Source organism: Scatophagus argus, chromosome 12 (genome assembly GCF_020382885.2).
Source record: "Scatophagus argus isolate fScaArg1 chromosome 12, fScaArg1.pri, whole genome shotgun sequence".
Taxonomy (NCBI): domain Eukaryota; kingdom Metazoa; phylum Chordata; class Actinopteri; family Scatophagidae; genus Scatophagus; species Scatophagus argus.
Window position 1 is genome coordinate 22,360,062 of NC_058504.1, and position 24,247 is coordinate 22,384,308.

The window sequence follows — 24,247 nt, forward strand, 5'->3', positions numbered from 1 at the left end:
ACATATGACTAAAACTAAAACCACCGCTGGACCACACAGATAGTCGTATTGTTCAGTCTGCTCACATGGGACATATACTGAGCTCCTTGTTTCATTTTAGTTCAAGCAGCACCACAACATGTTTTAATGTGGAGAGATGCTGGATTAGTTTTAAACAGATTTCTGATTGTCCGATCTTTTGCTTTATTGAATATAGTAAAGAAGTAAACAGCAGCTGTGTAGAACATCAGGTTCTGCTCACCAACAGGAGGTTTCTGGACATCATAGGTGGCCTGCAGATCCTCCAGCATGAGATTTGTCTTCACTGTAACCTTGGATATGTAACATGCACACAAAGGTTGTGTTTATGATAAAGAGTCAAAAATTGGTGTGAATGAATCCACTGCTGGCCTGAGTTCAGTGCAGTTACCTTTGCCCTCATCACTGTGGCTTAACTGTGATGAAGGGGACAGTTATGAGTGTCTAATTTGCAAATTTGTGTGTGGAAGTACATAGACAGTACATTAACAGATAGAGAGCTTGTGCGAACTGCTTTGACAAGCAAATCACCACTACTGATGTTCATGTTTGTGTGAGTTTAATCCTGTTTTCCTTGTTGAAGTTTTGTTTGTAAAATATTCAAAAAAGGTGTGATGAGAGCTGTTTGATCGTCTTCTTCGAATACCTAGATGATGTCATAGTTTCCACATGTCTTTCATTAAAATAAATTTACCTCTGAACCTTAACACAAACAACCATTTAAGATGGTTTAAAAGCATTAGCTTCACTAACTTCACTCCTTGCCTTCACAACCTGAACTCAAAGCTCAATTATTCAAGTGTTGCTGCTTCTTGGCAGCTCGTACGGCCTCCTGGCTGGCTGCAGCCTGCCTTTCTCTGGGTCCCGTCTATTGTCTGCCTGATTTCCCCAGGCACCGAATCCTGGCTGGAGGATTGAGGGCCATCAGATAGAATTAAGAGGAGACAATAACTGTGCGTGTGACCGTGGATGCGTGTGCTCGTGCATGTGTGATTACTTAAAATTGGGCAAGAGCATGTTTAAGTTTTTGTGTAGCTTGTGTCTGTGTTGCCCTTGGGAGGGAGTGTGTGTGTGTGTGTGTGTTTTTGAAGTGAAGCCAAAGCTTCCACAACAAGAAGAGGCCTCTCCTCCTGGCTCCGTCCACTGATGCAGGCCTTCAGTGTCCGTCGCTCCAGCTGGCAGCAAATTTATACCGAGGCCAAACACTCCAATACCCACAGGCAGGCCAACAGGGGCTCTTTGTGATGCCAGAGTGTGTGTGTGAGTGTGTCTCTGTGCGTACTTATCAGCTACTGGGCCAGTTGTTCAGCTCATGATTGACTGCAAATGTTGTTAATCTCCAGCATCCAGAGGACTTCTGTCTGCGTGTTTCCGTTGGTTAAGGCATAAATTACATTATAGCAGTGGCTTTAAGTCAATGAATGCACTGGGAGCTGTGTGGTTCCTGTGTGGCGGCAGTACTGTGTAGTCACAATACCGCACTGTACACTCTGATACATATTTAAACTACATTAGTGGGAGAGAAATTCTGTCCTGATGGTGGTGTGAAGGAAACAGAGGAAAGGTCATGTGGTCAAGACTGCAATGCCAGATTAAATTTTAATTTCTTTTAATGTTGTTTCTCCTCTGCTTTCCGTGGCGACCTACAAAATTTTTTACCTGTAAACAGCACGGTTGCAGTCTGCAGTACACATTCCACAAGGGCTCAGAGAGGAGGGATACCATGTATGACTTTTAACACAAGAAATCTTATGAGAGCTCTCGAATATTAAATCATCCATCTTCGCTCACTGCTCTCCTCCCGCCGTTAAACTCCTGCAGACACAATCCGGTTGTTTATTCCTCCAGATGCTCCAGCTCTGTCACTGGCTCGAGTTCAATACTTTCAGCTCGAGCGAATACGCCTTAGTACAGAATCGTGGCACATGGAAAGTTTTGCTTCGTGTTTGGCATGAACATAATTGAATTATTATCACCAGACAGCTTTTCCAGGGAATAAAGGTAATTACCAAAGCACGGAAACTCTGGACTGGCTGATAAGGCCAAAATTAGCCATCACAGTATGGACATTGCACTGATATTGTAGGGTGCTTCACAAAATATTACCACCAGTTTTTTTGATAAATAATTGTCAGTAATGTGGATATAACCATAAAATGGGTAAATATGAGAGGGCTGGGTATCGATTCAAATTTCAAGAATCAGTTCTTTTTTTAAATTTATTTTATTAATCCCAAGGTGGGAAATTACTTCTCTCCATTTAACCGATCACTGATTGAAACACACACACACACACAACATGCAGTGAAACACACAGGAGCAGTGGGCTGCATCAAGCGCCCAGGGAGCATATATATTGGGGGTTAAGTGCCTTACTCAAGGGCACATCAGCCGGCTAATGGGGGGTGGGGACATTATCACTCCACCACACTCAAACTTTTCCTGCCCGTCCGGTGGGGGAATCTAACCAGCGACCTTTCATGCGTCAATTCAATGATGCGACTAGTGGGGTTAAAGTTCAATGGGGGAAAATGTATAAAAAAAATCAATCTTTGGAGCTAAGAATCAATCAGTTATTCTACATTATGTTATGTTATGTAAGATTACACCCCTGATCTTTTCCCTGTTTTCTGTATCTACCAGTTTTGAAGTTGCTAGTTAAAATAGCACAAATGTGTTAATATGATGTGTGAAGCTGTGCTTGGCAGACGCTAACTAGGAACATACCACTGCGAAATGTCATTCGATATGCACAGTTCACACTTCTCGAAGATCAGATGGTGCCGCTGACCTCTGACCCTGAAACAGCTCTAACCGCTGAAGTCCTCATCGTCGACCTGCGCTGATATTTCTGCACATCTAAGAGGCAGTCACACTCCACTCTGCTTTCAGGTGGTTACACAAGTTCACCAAACTTAAAATATATTTTAAGGCATTCAGCCGATCCTCTTCTTTTTGAGTGATGGTTGTAACGGCTTTCCATTAGCATTGGTAACCATTTTAAAGCATTTGAGTTTTTGGGTTTTTTTTTGCTTTGACCTCAGAATAATCACACAAAACTTGAAACTAACTGCTGTGTTATGGCAGTGTAGCCACTCGTTAGCACCTCTGATGTCAGTGATCCTCTTTAGCCTTGTAGGACTGTTTCTGGGAGTTTCTGGTAGTTGTATTAAAGAGAAGCTTTTCTCTGCTACAAATCTGTGTGATTGTTTGGGTTTCTATATACTGTTCTATCGCCTGTAATGAGTCAAATGGTTTGGAGGGGAACAGTTCCTTTTGGTAATTTCATCTGGAATGTTTGGGTTAGGGCAGTGACTCTCAAAGTTTTTGGCTTGTGAACCCTTGAAATGAATCCATGTGACACCCTTCATCACGGGTGGTTTAGCTGTGAAGTTGTGTGGATGATTTTCAGAGGTGCAAGTGTCACTCTAAAATAAGTAATAAGTAAAAAAAACAACCTTTTTCCTGTCACAGACAGTCTAGTCCCTTTAATCATTTAGTAACTCATCTTCAAGTCAAACACGTTGCGAACCGCTGGATCAGAGGACGAGCAAGCTGTAACCACTGCAGCTGAGGGTGAAGAGATAGCAGACAGTCAAGCAAACAAGCCCCCATGAGTACTTCTCTTCAAGCATGAATTAATACCCAAAAGTTTGTCTGCAGTCATTACCTGCTTATATTTATGCGCTACGGATTTTGCATCAGATAACATACCGTTAACCACAGGACCCAACACGAGAGGAAATAAAGCAGCTGTGATGTGATATTCGTTGCTGCTGATCGTAGAACCCGAGGAACTGGTTTCTGAACGTGTTGGAGGTGTGAATGGAGAGCGGGAGAGCACGTGTGTGTGTGTGTTTGTGTGCGTGTGTGTGCATGTTGTATGTGGGTTTAGTGGGTTTGTGGAAAACAGTTTCTGCTTGACAGGTTTCAGTAGGAGGATGCGTGATGATGAACCCACAGTCTCACTGTGAGTCAGTCCAGTATGACAAAAAGGCCATCAGTTACCCTTACTTTCATCTAAGCTCCAGACTAAATGTTTTCTGCAGCTCCGCATAGTAAGAGGATTTCATTTCTTAATGTTTGGATTTGATGATTGATGGATTAATGGATTAATTGCCCAGTCTTTTAAAATGTGAGAAGAAGCTGTTGCAGCTCTGGCGACAACTCTCGTGTCAGTTTATGAGTTAAACAGTAAACTGTGTAATGGACTGTATCCCTGTGCCAGTACTGTGTGGCACTTTGGTAGCAGCGGTAAAACATCTGCGGTCTGCTGCTACAGAGATGAATATCTGACATTGTGCTTGGGCTCACTTGTAGTCCTTCAGCAGGCAGCAGAAAGCAGAAGTGAGATAGAGCTTTAAGCACAGTAATGGGGGTTATTTCCACATTTGTCTCCAGGACGAATGAGCCTCATTAAACTTTACTGTTAACCGATGATGTTGACAGACTTGAACGTGATCAGCTGTCCTGTCGAGCAGATAAACCAGCCAGACAAACAGAATAAACATGTGTAAGTCTGCCGTTTACTCTCACATGGTGCTTTGTATGACCGTTGATGAACATATAGAGTGTAAATAAAATAAGCTTATGAGGAATTGCAGAATTTTAATTTTAAGAGCTTGTTCACAAGTAGACATGGAAAATAACGATTATTGCCTCCTACTCCCTGAAGAAAAACAAAGAAACAAATAATATTTGTGGTTATATGTTCTACAAGCTGTTAAATGGATGTTTTCCCATTTACTTTACCTGCGCTGCTGTCTGGTACATTATGGCATTTTTGCCTTCATTGGACAGGAAATGAGGGGTAGGGCAAACAACGAAGATCCTTGGCCAGAACTGAACCTGAGTTGCAGTTTAATAGTTTGCATCTCAGGCACTTGACTAAAAGGACATCTGTAATGTCTGACTGTTAGCGGAGAAAACAGCATTTCCAATATAATGGTGAAAGCAGGTGATCCATTGCAGTGGCTGTAGACTGTCTATTGAATTTATGCGTTCAGCTGGTGTCCTTAAAGGACCCTGAATGCAGCAGCAGCCTCAGTGCAGAACTGATCTGAACGGGTTTGTTGTCTTCAGTGTTTTAGCTTATTTTTCAGGCCAAAAATGTGCTGCTTTGCTCATTTCACGAAGTATCTCACCTTATGTTGACCTGTCCCTGATACCGCCAGTCCAGTGTAAATCCATGTCTGTCCAGACTCATATAATGTATTTATTGACTGATAGAGAGTTATGAATCAGCTGAAACTCAGTATCATCCGAACCAGTGAGCTTGTGCAGACTACCGTGCTTCAAATATGGATGTTGTTGTAAAGAAACTATAGATGCTCAGTGCAGCAGCAAGATCTCTGCAATCAGCACAGTTTCAAGATGCACACTTAAGATTAGTGTCCCCAATTCAATATCAGATTACATGTGAAGTATGGTCACAATCTACCTGTCTAATTCCGAGTTATGCCACAGTGTTCACAGAGCTGGGATGTAAATAAAATTGACGAATAACTGATCAAACATGGGTTTTGTCACGTCCTCAACCTTAAAATGTTTTGAGGTTGTTTTATGTTGTTCCTACAGGCGCTCAGTTTGCTTCAGACTCACTCGACCTCAGCTCAACCCTACCGATGCACAAGTAAAACATTACATCACCAAGGAGTCGCTGGTCGTCGTGCGACAGTAACATCTGTGTGAAGCTCAGCAGTGTGTGACAGCTCTCTAATAGGCAGCAGTACAGTGTGTGTGTCCTCAGCAGCCCCTGCCACATTTCATCTCTGTCGACTAACTGGGCTAATTTCACGGTCTGATGAGCAGACAGAGGCAGGCTGGTAGACTTACCAATGTCAGCAGAGACTTTAAAGGCTGCTTTTTTTAAACATTTTAGAGTGTATGTGTGGCTGCAGGAGGATGAAACGGTGGTGGGTGTTCTCCTGGCGCTCCCTCGCCAGTCGTGACTGGAGTGGTCGGACTCCTAAAATTAAGCAATGAATCACACAAAGCGATGGCAGGACAAGTCACCGCTGCCTGGTTGGTGGACAGAAATGTGTTGCCCTCTGCGGAGGACAGCTTTCAGGAACACTGGCCAGGATTAAACTTGTGTGGTCAGGTGGGAACACGTTCTTCCTGTTCGATCTCTCTCTCAGGCATTTTGGGTTGTCAGTCGAACATAGTGGGTGGCACACTGAACTGTTTGTTCCTTTTATTGCAGTTTGACTCGCTGTTAGTAGCTTTTCTTCAGCTGCACAGTCAAACCTTGGGGCTTTTAATTAACAGTCTGACACATTTTGAACTGTGCTTGTTCACTTTCACTGAGATTTAGAGGAGGCTGTTCACCTCATGTCTGTATGGAGAATAAACCAGAAACAGGACAAACAGCCTGTCTGGCTTGTCTAACAGTAACAAAGCCTGCTTTCCAGATCCTCTGACACTCACAGATTAGCCTACTGTATCCTACCTACTGTATGGCATTGCACCATTTTACAGGATTATATGTGACAAATAAACACGTTGATATCAGGATCAGTAGCTGCAACTGCTGTCTGGTGAGATGCAGAAAGCTGGTTCCACCTGTTTCTACCTGTTTCCAGTCTTTAAGCTAAGCTAAGTTTAGCAGGCCTCATATTTTCTGATGAATCCACCTGAACTGTTGTCCTCTCTGTTTCAGGCTCCAATGAGAGGCTCTTCATGATGAGCTAACGCTGTCGGCCGCAACAACCGCAGGAAGAGACGTGGCCGCTGCACCACCCACAGTCGACGCATGGCGGTATTAGGGGTAAGAACCACACACACAGGTTTGCTTTGTCTCTGTAGCAGCCGTGGAAAAACCCAGAGAAATCCCATCATGGCTTTTTATCCTCAAAACTAGAATCGGTTGATCAACCAGTCGGGTAATGAGCTAATATTTTCAGCTCACATATCAGATTTATGAAATCTTTTTAAAAAGTTATAAGATGACAAAATGCACCAACACATTTCAGACTCTTGTCCTTCAGAGGCGACGATTATGACGTCTCCTTGACGAATGTCTTTATCGTCCTGATATCCACCTCAGTGTTGAGACGCTTTCACCGTGTGAGCAGCCAGAGAGGATTTCAGAACCTCTAAATGATGGATGTCAGCTGTCTCAGTGTCTAATACACCAGGAACAACTGGCCATTATCTGACTTATAGCCGGGTGTAATTTCACATCTAGTCATCTGGCTGCTACCATCTGCTGTTATTGTCTGTTTGGTAGTCAGCCTTATCAGTCAGCTTCTGTATTTTCACTCCATAAGACACCTCATTCAGCTTTATCCTACAGTTAAATCAGTTCACCCTCTGAGCTGCTGCAGCTGGCAGGCTTCCGCATATGCTAAGAAAGTCAGTTTAAATGTGACATTTTGTCAACTTTTAAAGGGAAAAGAACCTACAATAGAAGGGTAATTATTTGGAGGAACATTCAGGATCAAAGCTGCTCTTAAATCCTGGGGAAAACAAGCTGTCGGCAGTGGAGTTGATTTGATGAATGCAGAGACAGCAGCAGTCAGATTCAGAGGAAGAAGAGTGGACAGAAACATGAAATGTATGGTCTGACACAGAGACATGTTTAATGTAAAAATGACTCAGGCAGAGCCCAGCGGAGAACTCCGGGAGTCCAAGCACGAGCGGAGCCAGACAGCCGAGTAGGCTCCTCAGTGTGTTCTCTGTGCTCAGGCCCAACCAGAGGGCTGCCTGTCTCGTTCCATCAAAAGAAAACTTCTCTTAAAAAGCTCAGCTCAGACATTCTCTTTGACTTTGTTGTTTTCGAAGTTATCCCTGCCAGCGATGAGTAGATATTCTCTTTAGGCTCTTCCTAATGAAAAAGTCAGTTAGCTTGTGTACAGCGGGATTTAAAGAGCCATGAACCTTGATTGACTGACCTGAAGTCAGCTGGGATAAATGATAAAGAATGATTTTTACAGATAGAAGCTTGTAGTGGTTGTAGTTTTAGTGCAGTTGTATTCACTTTGATTGAAGTAATATGTCTGTGTTTTTGTCATTACTGCGAGTATGTGGTGGACCTAGACATTTTTCTGGGACATGAGACTGTATTTTTAAAACCAAATCACAATTATATAAGATTAAAAAGGTATGCCAGTGTGTTTTGATTAACTTCTTTATCTGTAAATCTAAATAAAAATTGAGTTTGTCATCTCCCTTAAAACATACAAAAGAGGAAGTGTGTGGTTTTTTTGGGGTTTTTTGCCTGACAGACAAAACTGAGGGCAGATGGGCTCACCTACTCTCTTGGGTAATGAGTCATTTCAGTCATTCCTCTTGTTAATTTTCAGTCCCTGGTGTGTGTTTGTCAGTAAATATTCTAGATGTGAATGACTTGGTCTGACTGAAGTTTATTATGTGAAGTAAAATGAAATTAGCTCTAAATTTTGGTGATCGAAATCAAAAGCAGGATCATTGATTTCATCCACAACTCACATGCAGACACTTAACACAATCAACTGACTGCTGTTGGGTTTATTTCTTCTTTTTCAGGGACTGTTGATTGATTTGTTTGGGATCTTCTCTGGACAGATTTGAGAAACTGAACGTTATAACAGACTGAACTTCTTTCTTTTTGTTTTTGTTTTTTTCTTCGTTGAACTCTGGAATGTGTCTATCTCCGACCTGCAAAAAAATCTACCAAGATAAAGTCAAGCTGTTGTAGAATCCCCACCCCCCACCCTCTTAAAGAAGAATTCGAAAATTTAAATGAACTAATGACCTGCTAATGTTTACAAATTCAGATGCAATGGTTTAATAGGGACACAGCATCAGTGCTGAGAAAAAACACTTGAAATAAAAAATGTAATCAAACCATGACCTTTAAAATCAAAAGTCAAATTGTGGCATCCTGGAAACTCTTTTTGGCACTTTTTTATGTCCCATAATAAGGGAGTGTATTGTAATAATAATAACGCACAGAAAGCTGAGTGTCCCTGTTAGCTCGGCTCTGTGAGAACAGAGGACTCCCAGTCACTTGTTGATGTTACTCACAGAGTGAAACCACAGTTAGTCATTCGGTTACTCAACACACTCAGCTTCTGGATCACAAATCACTGCTTGCGACATGGTTTTCATGCACTTTTTTCTTTTAATTTGCACGTGAATCAGCGGCTGTTAGTCCGCATTGTCTCACTGTGATCTGAAGTGAAGACTCGGCGTACTGCAGCTGATCTTGGTTCACCATGTTCACCATGGTTTAAAGTTAGCAATCACCTAAGCAGTTTCTGCCAGCGAAGTTGATTTATTTTTATGTCTGAGTGTTATTGTGAGTCTTTACTTGATGGTGTCTCTGTCTTCAGTCGTATCACAGCAGCATTAAAAAGGTAACACCGAAACAGGCTGCTGTTGCTGCAGTAGACCAGAGAGGGGGTTTCCTACAAAAAGACACATGAAGAAGAAAACACAGGCGATACAGGACCTGTGGCTGGCAGTAGTGATCGCTAAGTGGCTTCGGAGGCAGAGAAAACGCTGAAGAGCAGCCAGCTGATATGGTGGTATTCAGCTCAGTGTTCCTCGTCGTGATTATCGGGGATATCACTGGTTGTTTGTACTTGCTTTAGCTTTTATTTAATGCTTTTAGTGGTGAAGCACTGATGAAACTGTGCCCGCTGTGTGTTTGATGTACCGCCTTTTTTTGGATTCTGTTCCTATACGCTCATGGATTCCCTGTTTTCGTCCACATCTACCAAAACGTGAAAATGTCACAAAAAATGAAATGTTTTCTTTCTCACTCATATGTTCGAAGTAATACACCAGCAGACACGCAAAGAAAAGCCTGGTAACGTTACATGCAGGTGGTATTTTCTTGTGTACTCACTATGAAATTATGATTATGTAGATGCAGATCAAAACCGTTTTGGATTCATTCTTGTGTCTGCCCTCTTTATAGCTCTGTGATGTGATGCATCACAGCTCACAGTCCTGTGATTGTAGAGCCCAACACAGTGGGTGAGCAGGAAGTGACTGATAGTAGGACAGATTAGTGGTCTCAGAGGTTGAACCTAAAACCTCTACCTGCAGGGCCGTCAAAGACAGACAAACTGAACCTGAGAGCTTCCAGGGTTTCCTTCCAAAATGTTAGAAAGGACACGATAACTGAGAATTAACTGAATAAAGAAGTCGCCTTTTGGTGTTGCTTTGAGCAGCAGAGTCAGAGTGCTGGATTTTGTTACATCAGTTTGTGTTGAGGTTTTTTTTTTTAAAGCTTTAAACTTGACACTTTGTTCTTGTTCTGTTGTTGCAGAACCCCGACATGCTGACGAGGAAGATAAAGCTCTGTCACATCAACGCCCACATCACATGTCGTCTGTGTGAGGGCTACCTGATCGACGCCACCACTGTCACAGAGTGCTTACACACCTGTAAGTCCTTCCTCACACACTCTACTCTCTTTTTCCTGTCTTTATTTGTGACTCACAATATTCTTACCTTTCCAGTTCCGCCTCGCTTGGTTTCCTTCCTGTTTTGGTCTCTCTTCTTGTTTATTTGACACATTGGCTCTGTTTGTCTCTCGAGGGTTTTTTTTTTTTTCAGCTCAGAAGGTGTTGCCTTCAGGTTATCCCCCGATGGCATGACTTGTGGAGGCGGAGCAGTGCCTCCGTGATCGTGCAGCTGTGTTTCACACATTCACGACATTCAGTTTCTTCTGATTTGTGTATAGCAAACCGCTGTCATGCTTTATATGAATGTGATTTTATAAAACTGGATGACTCACAGGATCGGAGGAAATGAGAGTCTTATCTCTTCCAGGTGATCTGCACGTTTATTAGCCCTTATAAAAAGGTATGAAGATGTCATTTCTCACTCACCCTGTGGTATATCATTAGCAGCCTGTTTTCCATAAAGCAGGATAATACTGTGGGTTAGAGCTCCAGTTAGAGTCAGTATACTGTCTGGTCTTATGAAACCTCTTCAGGCTGAAAGCTGATTATTTGAAGTCTGTTTTAAAAGGTCTTTGAAAAACACACTTCCACAAGTTGCATCCTCAAATAACTTCTGGGTTTGTTTTTTGTCTCCTGACCTGAGGAATTTAATGGAATCTGTTTATTTTGCACCAGCATCCCCAACAGGCTAAAGATTATAAAATGTTTTTCATCATGCATAGCCTCCTTTCTCAGTCAGTTTTTGCTCTGTTGATCCTTCTGTGATTTATCCTGTGCTGTTGAGGCATCCTCCCTGCGTGTTAATTAACAAGCTTAGTCTAAACCTGAACAATGAGCTGCAACAGTTCTTGTCGTATAGTTTCAGAAACAAAGTCATGGACAGTGAAAATGCGATGTATGTTTTATTAATTTGGTCTTAATTTGATTCCAAGACGACCACGTTATAATGAAGCTTCTTGTTTGGACTGCAGTCTGTTTGGATTTCACTGAGTGATTTTGGAAAGTAATAGTATTAGCATAAAAATATGAGTATAATATAAGTAATATGAGTACAAAAATAAAAAGTTGATGCAGAGTGGCTGTTTTATCATAATGTATCTCACCAGTATATTATGTAAAGGATAAAACTTGCTGCTCATCACGCAGTTCTGGCCTCGATGGACATTATCCCATCTTGCTCACTTACCAAACTAACAGATATTTCAAAATGAAAGTTTTTCAAAAGCTGTTAACTCTGTCCACGGTAACACCTAAGGGTTTGTGTGTTCTTCAAAGGCAGAGAGGAAATCAAACAAAACCCTCTGTGTCTCAAACAAAAATGGCAAGACCTTATAAAGACCACATGGGCTTAATACTTTAATTAACTTCATCTGGAATATGAATTAAAGGTGTTTTTACTGGGTTTGGAAACTTGAAACAGCAGCTAATTTGGTTGTACTTCGATTTTACTGAGGTCTGTTGGGTTCATTCAAAAGTGGTTTTGTGCTTGGGTCCAGTCATCTAATAAACATGACCAAAGTAAGCAAACTTGGAAGCAAAACAGACAAAATATAAAAAATTAACGTCAAGAAAAAGAAAAATGTTTAAGACTGATGGGACAGTTTGATGTTTGCATCATTTTCCATTCATTTTTCGATCATTAGGATCGAACCTGACTTTAGAGTTTTGCTGTTTTCCAGTGGGTTCACATTTGCAAATTTAAGTTTGAGTAAATTTGCATGTAAGGACGTTTTGGCACTATTCATTGCTCTTTTGAAACAGGAAACGCCTCCTCATGTAACCAGACACTTGCTGTACAGCTGGCGAGGCCTCATTTACTGTTTCTTAAGACCATCCTCTTGCTGGATGTTGTTGAGCAGCTCCTCTACAGGTGAAGCCTCCTGTATTACATGTTGGCTTACTGCCCGCTGGAGTGAAACAGAAGTTTTACGACGTTGGATTAGCCAGTTTCTAAATCCTGGGAGTCACCAGATTGACAGGGTCTGATTGCCTAATCTGCAACCTTAAGTGCCCTTTAATTAAAATGTTTTAAATAACATTTAAAACATCAAGACAAATGCTAGAGGTTAGACAAGTTAATATTCTGCATTTTTTGTTGTGAAACCCTAAATACATGGCAGCTTAAAGTAATGACAGGGTTCTGTGGGTTTTGAGCTTGAAGGTCCTCTCACCCGCCGCTGTGCTTGGCGCAGTTTAATCGAACTTGACACATTTATTCAGAGTACCGTGCATGTGCTTCAGTGAGAGCCATCTGATCAATCTGGAGTGTGGACCAGTCAGTCGCTCTCTCTCGCCTTAAAGACTCACCTTAGTCTCTTTTCTTTGTTTTTTTTTAGCTGACACCTCAGAAGTCTTAACAACTGATTCTGAGTGCCTTCATTTTTTCCCCCAGCTGATGTGTGCAGCATGAAGATGTTCTTGTTTGCTATAAATACTCGAATGGCGATGAGGGCAGGCAGCATGCCAAGCAGTGTAATCCCTCGCCTGTCCACCAGAAGGAGCTCCTTCCCCACAAACGGGAGCTGCTCTGTCCACCGCAAATCAGTCTCGTCCTGTGGAAGAAAAAAATAAACGGTGACTCCAGCGTCGGAGACAAAGACATTCACATCACGTCACCATTGCAGCTGTTCTGACAGCCTTCGCTTCACTGCACTAAAACAATAAAATACTGTCAGGTGGTGCTGGATGTGAACTGATGATTTGATGATTTGAAGTGACTGTGCAGAGTTGCTTCTTAGAATATGTCCCATATTGCACACAGGGAGGTGAAAGGTCAAGTGTTTAGTGGTTAAGTTGTCATTTTTAATCAGACTGTTGTTAGAAAAGCACTTTAGAGAGTCGAGAAATACAGACATTAGAAAAATCCTAAACATTTCCTCACTCCAGCTCCTGAAGTCTGAAGGTTTTATGTCATTTTATATTTATGTTTATAATATCTGGTGCTGATCAGACAGAGCAGTCAGTTTGAACCTGTCACTGTGGGCCTGGGGACACTGTGATGTTTTTAATGATTTCATTGATTAATAGGGAAACAAATGGACTAAACAAATGGCTCAAGAGGATATACAGAATCTTTTGGCGACATTGACAACTTAGTAATAGATTAGCAAACTCAAACTCTTAAATCAGTAATATGAGTAGAACCAATGTTTGTGAATTTAAAAATCTGAAGGCAAATCACCAGCTGGTATTCATTTGTAACATATACACCCAACAGACATTTTTATAAAGGGTCCCTTAACTACATGATCACAAAAAGTCACAAACTTTTTTATGCTTTGGGGAGGAGAACATTTTTTTGTGGTGATTTAAAAGAAAGTGACAAAGTGAAGTGGAAACAGATTCAGCAAATAAGTCATCATAAGTCAAAAAAACAAAAAAAAAAACAACAACTTTGGAGCTCATTTAACTACATCCTCTTTTTCTGCACTGGCAACAACACCTGACTGGAGCATCAGCACCACCTACAATTTATCCTCCTGATATTCACAGGTGGTGGTGGATGCAGATGATTTTTCTGTGGTGTCAAGCGACGGGAAAGCTGCAGCCTGACATGTTGAAGTTACTTTGCCAGCCTTGACACTGCATGTCCTGCAGTGTGACTGCGATGTCTATGCTTGTGGCTAGTTAGTATTTAACAAATAATTAGAATTATGGTTTCACAATCACACAGAATAACTGCTAAAATACCTGGTATATACTGGTATGTACTATACTAAATACCTGGTTTACCTATTCATCAATGGCTTTATTTATTAATCTGTAGCTTGGAGAGTAATCATGAATGTGTGTGTGTGTGTATCCAGTCTGTAGAAGCTGCCTCGTGAAGTATCTGGAAGAAAACAACACGTGCCCCACGTGTAGGATTGTTATTCATCAGAGCCATCCACTGCAGTATATCGGGTGAGTGAGGGAGCGACTGCTGCGCCACACACACACACACACACATAAATACAGTTCCCAACTGTTTTTCAGTTTCATGTTCCTCCATTCTCTTTCCTGTCTACTACAGAACACTCCTCCACTCTCTGGGTTTCTTTCTTCACTCCTCTTTCACAAAGATGGTGTGCACACACCCATGCAAGCTCTCTGTCTCACACACACACATGAATATAATAAGGTTCAGTTAAACTCAATTACAATTCCGTTTCTTACATGAACTAGAAAATACAGTTTATTGTGCAAAAAATTATTTATGCAGCTATTCATTAGAAGTACTATTACACCTTTAAATGGATTGTCTGAGACTGTGCAGATTTTCACATTACTCCAGCATTAATTAACGTGATTTTTCAGATTAATTTCTCTGTAATCAGTTGATGGTAATAAAAACCAGTTCGCTCACAGCCCTGCATGTTAACACTTTATTGCAGTAAAAGAGATGTTCCTCTCAGTGAAAGGCAGGCTGCTTTTAAAGCTACCAGTTACTTCACACTGGACTGAGTTGAACTACAGCACAGCCACCCCAGGGAGAAATCTAGTTTGGTTCATTAAAGTAGTTTAAATTGTAGTTTAAACCAGTTTGATATTCAGCCTAAGGTCAGACCAGACTGCCGCATCATATTTTACCACCAGGTGTCGCTGCTGGCTCAGTAGTGGCACCACAACCATTTCTTCTTCTGAAGCTGGAATCAAAATAATAAAATCAGACTTCAGCTCGGTGCAGCTTGGGAAAAAAATGGCCATTGTTGCATTTAAAGTCTGTGAGTTTTTGCCAACACGTTCTTGAAGTAACAGAAAGTTGGCACAAACACTGAAGTAGGCAACATAAAACTCACATACTTCAACACTGCACACAGATACCTCACCCCTTCTTATTACTGGCGACAGATACTTTGTTGACAGAAATATTGGGACACCTGGCCCTTACACCAAAAGGAACTTCAGTGACATGGGAATTTATGCCCATTCATGTGGCTGACAAATTCTGTTCCATTTCTTCCCAAATGTGTTGGATGGGGTTGAGCTCAGAGCTCTCTGTGGGCCCTCCTAGTTCTTCCACACCAAATTCATCCAACCATGTCTTCATGGACCTTGCTTTGTGAGCTGGGGCACAGTCATGCTGGAATAGAAAGGGGCCTTACCTTAACTTATGCCACAAAGTTGGAAGCATTGTCCAAAATGTCTAACATCACTTTGAGCAGTGATTTTCTCATTAGTTAAACAGTAAAGATGCAGTATTTTCATTGTTCGTGCCGCCTCTGATTAACAACTGATTAATGCAACACAAAAACTTAATGTGCACCAGCAATTTAGTCATTACCGTGTAAACTGCGCTGTCTGCAGACTCACTGTTTTGCAGGAAATGTCCCATTTCAAACACATTAGCTGTCTGCACATCTGTTTTTGCCTCTTTGTATGCAGAAAACTGGAGTTGATGGGAAAACATCACAAGTGATGTGAAGGCTAAACGCCCATCAGCCAGACAGATAAAAACCATCTGCTTGTCAAGAGGATTGATCAAAGTTGATGTTTGCGATTGAACTCAGAAATCACAGTCAGACGTCTCCTCACAGAGAATCAGCTCAGCAGAACTAATCCTGCAACTTGTGATTCTGGTTAAGACAGTAACACATCACTAAAACATGCTTGACACTTAATCTTGACTCCTGCAAAAAGCATCCTTCACATAGTGTTTAGTTCTGTGAAGGAATTACTTAATGTACGTTTAGTAATTTTTCTTGGGTAGATGTTGCATGTAAGCTGTTACATGTAAAAGGTAAATGTAAAGATACCATGTGTTACTTTACTAAATAAGTAAGTGCAAGTACCCGTACAAATACTACTTAAGGCCTGAACATCTTGTTCTGCAACTGGATCCTCAACTCCCTGACCAGGAGACCTCAGGAAGTCTGGATTGGAAACCGCATCTCCAGCACCACCACACTGAGCACTACGGTCCCACAGGGCTGGGTGCTCAGTCCACTACTGTGCAGTAATGCACCGCTCGAACCACACCAACAAGTTTGCTAATGACTGTGGTGGGTCTCATCAGCAATTACAATGAGTCAGCATTACAGAGAGGAGGTGGAACTGCTAACAGCCTGGTGCAGAGCCAACAACCTGTCCCTGAACACAGACAAAACTAAAGTGATGGTTGTTGACTTCAGAGGAGACGGGGGGGGGGGGGGGGCATCGACTGCTCTTGGAGATTCTCACTCAAGAGCACCTGGCAGAGAGATTCACCTCAACCCACAGCACCAAAAAGGCCCTGCAGTGTCTATACTTCCTTGGAAGGCTGAGGAAAGCCCATCCTTCACCCCCTGACTGTCAAGGGTGTTCTGAGCAGCTGCATCACTGCCTGGTTTGGGAACTGCACTGTCCTGGACTACAGTTCCCTGCAGCGGGTAGTGAAGACAGCTGAGAGGATCATCGGAGTCCCTCTGCCCTCCATGACAGACATTGACACCACGCGGTGCATCCGCAAAGCAAACAGAATTGTGGATGACACCACACACCCAGCACACACGCTCTTCAACCTCCTGCCGTCTGGCAGGAGGACCTGTAGCATTCGGACCCTAACATCCAGACTCTGCAACAATTCCTTTCCCCAAGGCATCAGACAGACAGAGAGGCAACTTTATTTGTATAGCCCATTTTTACAAGCAGTTTGTCTCAAAGGGCTTTACATAACATCATAGCAACAACCTCTGCCCAACATCAGACTTTTAAGTAGCATCCTGGAGGAAAATTGATTCATTTTCTCAGTGTACTACAAATACATGGTTGTAATGACAATAAACTCCTTGACCTAAAAGTATCTGATGTTTAACATACATGAGCACTAAAAATAATTTATCAGTGTACTACCAGCACTGTCCAACAGGGGGCAGTGTTTTGCTGCTTTTCGAAGCAAACCTCAGCACTAGGCAGCTTATGTTAGCCCCGGAAACAGTGATTCTCCCAGTGGACGGTAGGGGAGACCAATGTGGTGCAGTTTTCAAGGGTTTTTTTTCCTCCAGAAGGTTACAGCAAACACAGCATGGTGCTTCTGTTAGCTGGCTGTCACAGCTGGTTGTCAAAATGCACCATCAGCATCACTGTGCACCTGTGTCACCTGCGCCGCCTGACAGTGAAACGCTGTTTGACACTGACTGACACAGCATATGCTGCACACTGGCCTCTGAGAGCTGCTGCCACCTGAACACTTCAGTCTATCATAACATGTTTGTTGCGGTCGTCCTTAGTGTCAGTTTGATGTTTTCATGTTTTTATCAGGTAGCTGTGCCCAGAGTCGGACTGTAGATCTATTTGTAACCACTCATCATAGGTTACATACTGCATGTGTGCACTTCAAACGTTTTAGAGACTCAAATAGCTATTGGGACAAGAAAGAAAGACATTTTTGACTCGAGCGTGACTTTAAGCAGTTTTGACTTGACTCTTTGGCTCACATCCCCAGATTTTGTACCAGAACAATTTTATTTTCATTTAGTTTCATTTAATTAGGTGACACAAGACAGTGATCACACACTATGGAGCGCAAACAGGACACACAACAGTGACAAACAGGGCTGTCGCTAAATGATTAATCGACTATCAAAATATTGCGCAACTTTCTTTCAATCAGCTACTCACCGCAGCTCTAATGACAAAACAGTAGCACACAGCATGACCAAAGAACAACAAAACTTAAAAGAAAGGGCATTCTTCAGAAGGGCATTTACAAAGAACCGTGAATGTAAAACACTTATGCTTTTGACCCATATTGTTAACTCCCGCAAGCTAATTGAGGTAACTAATCATTTTCTTGTTCTTTGCAGCCATGACAGAACAATGCAAGACATTGTCTACAAGTTGGTACCGGGACTTCAAGAGGGTAAGTGTCATGTACTTCCTGATGCAACACCTGAGAGATCAGTTAATAACCTTAAAACAGATATCTGGTGTTGATGTCTGTACGCGTTCACAAACTTCTTTGGCAAAATTGAGTAAATGTGAGTCAAATATTCTTGTTGTCATTGGTGGGGGCCTAATGAACACAATACTGAATCTTAAATGTCCAGTGAAAGCAGCGACCTTGAGATAAAGATTTTTCTTTTCCTCTCGTTCTCCTATTCTGCAGCGGAGATAAAGAAGCAGAGAGAGTTCTATCAGAAGTTGGGGATGGAGGTGCCCGGAGACATTAAAGGGGAGCTTTGCAACATGAAGACTCATTTAGATCAGCGCAACGGTACGATCCACCTCACACATGCTAACACTGACTGTTTTTTTTTTTTAAATCAACACCCAGAGGATTGACTTGCAGACTGTGTCTCTGGTTTGTTAAACAAAACTGTCATGGATGAATTCATGCCTTTTGCCAAAGGCTTTGTGAAATGATGGTTATGTTGTACATCCAGCAGTTTCAGTCCTGTGTGGTTATGGAGCTAAATGTCAGTTAGCACTTGGTGCTTAAAAAATGCAAATTTAGTGAGAGCAGCCCCTCTGTGAATCCAGTAATGACCCCTGACAGATTGACTGTAGCAGGTTCTCGCCTGTCCAACTTGACCTGAAGGTAGGACATAACAGACAAACAAACAAAGCCTGTTTATCTTAATCTAGCTGAAGGTTGACCAAACGGCTGCAGGGGTCAGCTTGACTGAGGTGAGCAAACAAACCGAGAAGAAAAAAAAACAACCAAAACGCATCCCCCCCTTGTGACGGAGGATTCACAAATACATTTTGTAAAGTTGTAGATTGAATGTAATAGAATGTGCCTGACGTTGTAGTACATTGTAGCACAGAAAAAGCAGATAAAAAGAGCTGATGATATGAAGCTGAAATTGCATTCATTGGCCTAACAAGAAGTATCTGCAGACCCTGATGCAGTAGGTGGTGGTAAGCTCCTTTAAAGCTGGTCTGTGATCTGCCAATAAACGTGAAGGAGGAGGAGTAGAAAAAGGAGAAGAAGGCTGCTGTCATGCTCATGACATCAGATCGTTGCACCCGGTACACCAAAAATGTCTTCACCTACGCGTGTTCTTTTACAGTTTCAGAGAAGTTTGTAATTTGTAGTACATGTTCTGCAAAGGTTCAGACAGGAGGGAAAAAGTCTGCAAGTTTTAGCACAGCAGATTTTATGAGAGCTCTGGAGTATTAGATCATCCATCATCCTCACTGCATCTTAGCCTTTCATATCCTTAGGTGTTCAAAATCTACAGGTTATGAAATTCTTTCTAAAATACAATGATCTGTTCTAAGTATTGGCCCTGAGAAGTAGAAGTACTATAAAAAGACACATTGCGCATCCGTCTTTAGGAGGTAGATATCCACAGCATTGGATTTGATATTTATTTTTTTTAATCATTATTTTCTTTTTTGTTGGTCATGTGAAATCAAGCAGCCACTGGAAAGTTTTTGTTTCTGTACGTTGGTGAGCAACTCATTAGAGTAGGACTGTAGCTGGAGTCAGTGCCAGAATATTTCAGCAAAGACTCATCGATGCCTACATCGGTTAGGAGTAAGCAAGTATTGGGAGCCCATGTTTTTCGACTTAATCTGCAAGGCTTCGACGAAAGAAAATGCAGTTAGTTCCCTTATACAAACACCAGAAAGCAACTTGTTCTCTCGAAAGTTGAGGGAGAGTTTGTTGACTTTGTGTACAAATTCCAGCAGTTCAGTTGGAGTGAACTCACAGTATGATGTTATGGTGGACATAAAACAGCTGGAAAGAATGAGTATTCAGGATTTACCATCTTTTCACCATGCTGTGTAATGAGCGGTGTAAAGTAAAAGGTTCTATTAACCGTGAAAGAGTGAGATCAGTCTTATTTTGGCTACTCTCATACAAGTTACACTGACTTACTGCAAGCCTGAAAAGTTAGGCTAATGTTTGCTTATTTATTTTTTTTTAGTTGATTAATAGCAACGGCTCTAATGGCAAAACAGTAGCACACAGCACGACCAAAGTACAGCAAAACTTAAAAGAAGGACATTCTTCAAAAAGGCACCTCATTTACAAACGGCCCTGAATGCAAAACTGGCCCATATTGTGAACTCCCACAGGCTACACCACAGGGTCGAGCCACTGTCGTGTAGACTAACAAGCCAAACAAGTCTTTGCCATTGCATTCATTTTTTTTACAGTTTCAGAGGATTTTGTTATTTACAGTACATCTTACTTCCCATCTTACTAAGCATTCAGATGGGAGGGAAAAAGTCTGCAAGTTTTAGCACAGCAGAACTAATGATAGTTCTGGAGTATTAAATCTTCCATCTTTCCTCACTACATATTAGCTTTTCTTACCCTCAGGTGTGCATAAGTTACGTGTTGTGAGCTACTTTTTAAAATACAAAAAAATGAGAGATGATCTGCTATCAGTATTGGTCCCCTGTGCACCCCTCATGAAGGGGTGGATATCCACAGTGTTGGATTTGATTTTTTTTTTTTAAATTACTACTTAAATTGTTTGGCCATTTATGCCATTTAATTGATAGAGTGACAGGAAATGGAGGTGAGAGAGAAGGGAAGGTATGTAAGTCTGCAGGCCAGACTCGAACCCTGGTGGCAGCTGTGAAGGGATTGTAAGCTTCTGTACGTGGGGATAGTGTATGAACCAACTCCATCGTGCATCACCCCATTTTATTTTTCCATTATGTGAAATCAGATGGTGACTGGAAAGTTGTCCTTTGTCATCACTGCACAGGAGCCTACTGCCATGCAACCACATTTGCATTCTTTAGTTCACCGTGATTCAAAGTTTAGATGTGCAGACCTTCCAACCTGTTTGCTTTAGTTATTTCATTCTCAACATTATGGAAACCCTGAAAAGAATTAGTTTTTCTAACCAAAGTGTTTCTTTGCAAAAAGTTTTTGTACATTATTTAAAATTAAAACATACAAACTAAATTATTTCCACACTTCCACTTAAATGATTGAATACAATTCACTTATGGTTATCAGTTTGTGTCAGCGCACATATCAGACAATGAAGTATTAATCGTGGAAAAATGGTTTCAGGCACTCAAAACTTTGACTTTGGTGGTGTAACCCAGTGTTGTGCAAGTGATATTTCAGAATCAGGCCAAGTCATACAATTTTGATTGATTGCCTCAACAGTAAATTTAAAAACATTCTTCAAATCACAGGGGTCATTTGAATTGCTCTGTGGGTACACATTCGTCACTTTTCATATAACACCAAAATACACTGCAAACAGCGTGCACACATATTCTATGAGTGGTCTGAGTCTTGTGCTTCTGCAGCAGCTCATCCAGGTCCTGCAAATACAGACAGGTGGCAACTTGGATGCATATTCCAATCTGAATATTCAGTTGAGCCTCGTGGATCAACATCTGGAGGTGGAAGAAGGCCCCATTAGCCCAAATTTTGAACCCACGACTGCTCACAGGTCCGTCATACAGCAGGGAGTTTCTGAGGATGGGGAGGTGGTTGCTTAGCTACTGTTCTGGGCTGTGGATTTTTTTTTTTTATTTATTTATTTTAAGTTGCTTTATTAATCCCAAGATGGGAAATTACTTCTCTGCATTTAACCCATCACTGATTGAAACACACACACATGCAACATGCAGTGAACCACACTGGGAGCCCGGGGAGCATATTTTTTGGGGGGGTTAAGTGCCTTGCTCAAGGGCACATCAGCCAGCTAAGGAGGGTGGGGACATTATTGCTCCACCACACTCAAATTTTACCTACCCGTCCGGTGGGGGAATCGAACCAGAGACCTTCCGATCACAAGCCGCTTCTCCAACCTCTAGGCCACGGCTGCCCCCAAATTTCCTCCTGTAGTCGCTGATCAGTGCTCATGAATGAACGTTTCTGGTTCACATCAGAACATGCTGTTTTAATTATCAGTTCTTTGAAAGGTGCTCTTGATGCAGATCTCCATGTTCATGGAACTCACCAATGCACGGAATCCAACAGCGTTTGGGGTTTTAGTCATTGGAGCCGCCGATGGTTTTACACTAATGCACACTAATCAACAGGTGGCAGTAACACATTAAGATATCAGCAGCAAAGCCAGGGTAGAGGAATGCTGTAAACTGTGGCTGTGGAAAAACAGCCTATTTTTACAACGCCAATGTGTCGCCATGAAACTGCTAAAATGTCATTAAATTTAATTACAAAATTTCTTTCAAGAAAAGGTGGTCACCTCAGCAGTGTGTCTGGTCTCATTGTAGTACGTAAGACATGAGGGCCCAACGAATCTAATGAGTAACGTTAGAATCCTGGCCACAAGTAACTGCGGAAGCCATCAAGCAGCAGAGATGGAGGCAATTTAGCCAATCTGAAAGAGTCCCTGGCCGGCTTGTTGTGCACTACGGCTTTTCCGTGCCAGCTTACGTCCAGGGGCTGCTGGGAATGTGTGTCCAGAGGGCTTTCATGCCGGCAGGCCTAATCGCTTGCTTAATCCCCCTCTCTGATTTTGGTAATTAAGGCTCAAATGGAAGTAGAACTGCTCCCCGGCTTCCCATGACTTGTGGCTTGAAGACAGGTTTAGCTACAGCGCACACTCACACATTTTATGGACCATTTGCACAGACGACAACAATGCAGACCAGAGGGACTCCTCGATTGCTTTTTACCACCAGTTCCATTCAGAGTGCTAAAAAAGAAAACAAATCTGAGGTCTCAGGTCTTGGGTAGTGGTAAAAAATGTTCAACTTTTGATACACAAGAAAAAAACGTAGAAATCAGATATGCAAATCATTTGGTGGCTCGTTGTCCAGCAGGTTTTTTTTTTTTATTACTATTTATCTTGAATCCTTTTTTTGTGTTTTTTTTTTTGTGAAGTTTTTTTGAGGCCAACACTTTGACCAAACCTCCACTCACCAAAGGCTAAATGATGTGCTAGGTTGAAAGTGTCACATTAGCATCAGTAGAAATATCAGTAATATGCCATGTTGCACACTCAGACATCACTGGATTTTGTTCAGTTTTATCATGATAGAAGGACCAAAGAAGCAGCATTTTGATAATCAGAGATCATCTTTTAAGATTCGCAGTGCTTACTATTCTGATGAAATTGATGCATGGTGCACTGTTTGTAAATTGTTTGGAATAACTCCCACGTTTTAAGTAATGACTTTCCCCTCCCCGAAGGACCGAAGAAACAAATCTTGGTCTGGATGGAATAATGTGACCCAAGTCTAAAAAAAACAAACAAAAAGATTAAGAGCCATGGGATTCTTGGTTTGACTACAAGTTTTTTTGTTTTTTTTTGTTTTAAATCTTCAAAGACCTGAATCTCTGCACACAGATGCAAGGCTATATTCTGATGAGATGCAGTGATTCCACTTCTTCCTAACAACCCTACAGTCCACTCTGAGAAACAAGGGGCAACATCAGCAGTCCTCCAGCCGAAGCTAATGTAGTGTCATCATTTTGGTACAAAGTTCCCCTTCATAATCGCAGTGACTAAGACTATGTTGTAGTGCCAGTTGACACGTTATTGCACATTCTCTTAAAGAGAATTGAGTTCAAATTGTATAGTCTAAAATGCCCAGCTAGCAACCTCTAGAGGTTATTCTGTCCCTTACCATCAGTCAAGAGCAGTTGACCTTGTTTTTAAAATTGTTTACTTTCAAGGCCAAAAAAATCTTTTTGATTATCACATGTTGAGACTTTGATATATTCAACTCCGCCGCAGTGGTTTTAAAGTAACTCTCTACAGTTAAACACACAGCCAGACTCTGGCTTGTTTACTTCCTGTCCACGGTGAGAAAATAGATGCTCCTCATTAGCTCTTATTTAAAAATGGCAAACCAAAGTTAACACATGCTAAAGCAGAGATCACACTCCACTAACTACAGGCGACAGTGGGCACTCTGTTAATGTTGCCCCTGCCAGCCGAGCCGAACTGCATTAATTAAAGGCTCATTTAACC

The 24,247-nt window shown here is 41.8% G+C and overlaps 1 protein-coding gene across 3 annotated transcripts in view; it reads left to right on the forward strand.

Annotated features, from left to right (window-relative positions):
- LOC124067876 (polycomb group RING finger protein 3) overlaps nucleotides 1-24,247 on the forward strand; it is a 50,950-nt gene that overhangs the window by 10,319 nt on the left and 16,384 nt on the right. For all 3 annotated transcript variants that reach the window (XM_046405610.1, XM_046405613.1, XM_046405611.1), the window contains exons 2-6: nucleotides 6,680-6,787; nucleotides 10,280-10,397; nucleotides 14,225-14,321; nucleotides 18,182-18,237; nucleotides 18,484-18,591. In XM_046405610.1, coding sequence (XP_046261566.1) covers nucleotides 6,773-6,787; nucleotides 10,280-10,397; nucleotides 14,225-14,321; nucleotides 18,182-18,237; nucleotides 18,484-18,591 — 394 coding nt within the window. In that variant the 5' untranslated portion in view covers nucleotides 6,680-6,772. The remainder of the gene's footprint in view (nucleotides 1-6,679; nucleotides 6,788-10,279; nucleotides 10,398-14,224; nucleotides 14,322-18,181; nucleotides 18,238-18,483; nucleotides 18,592-24,247) is intronic.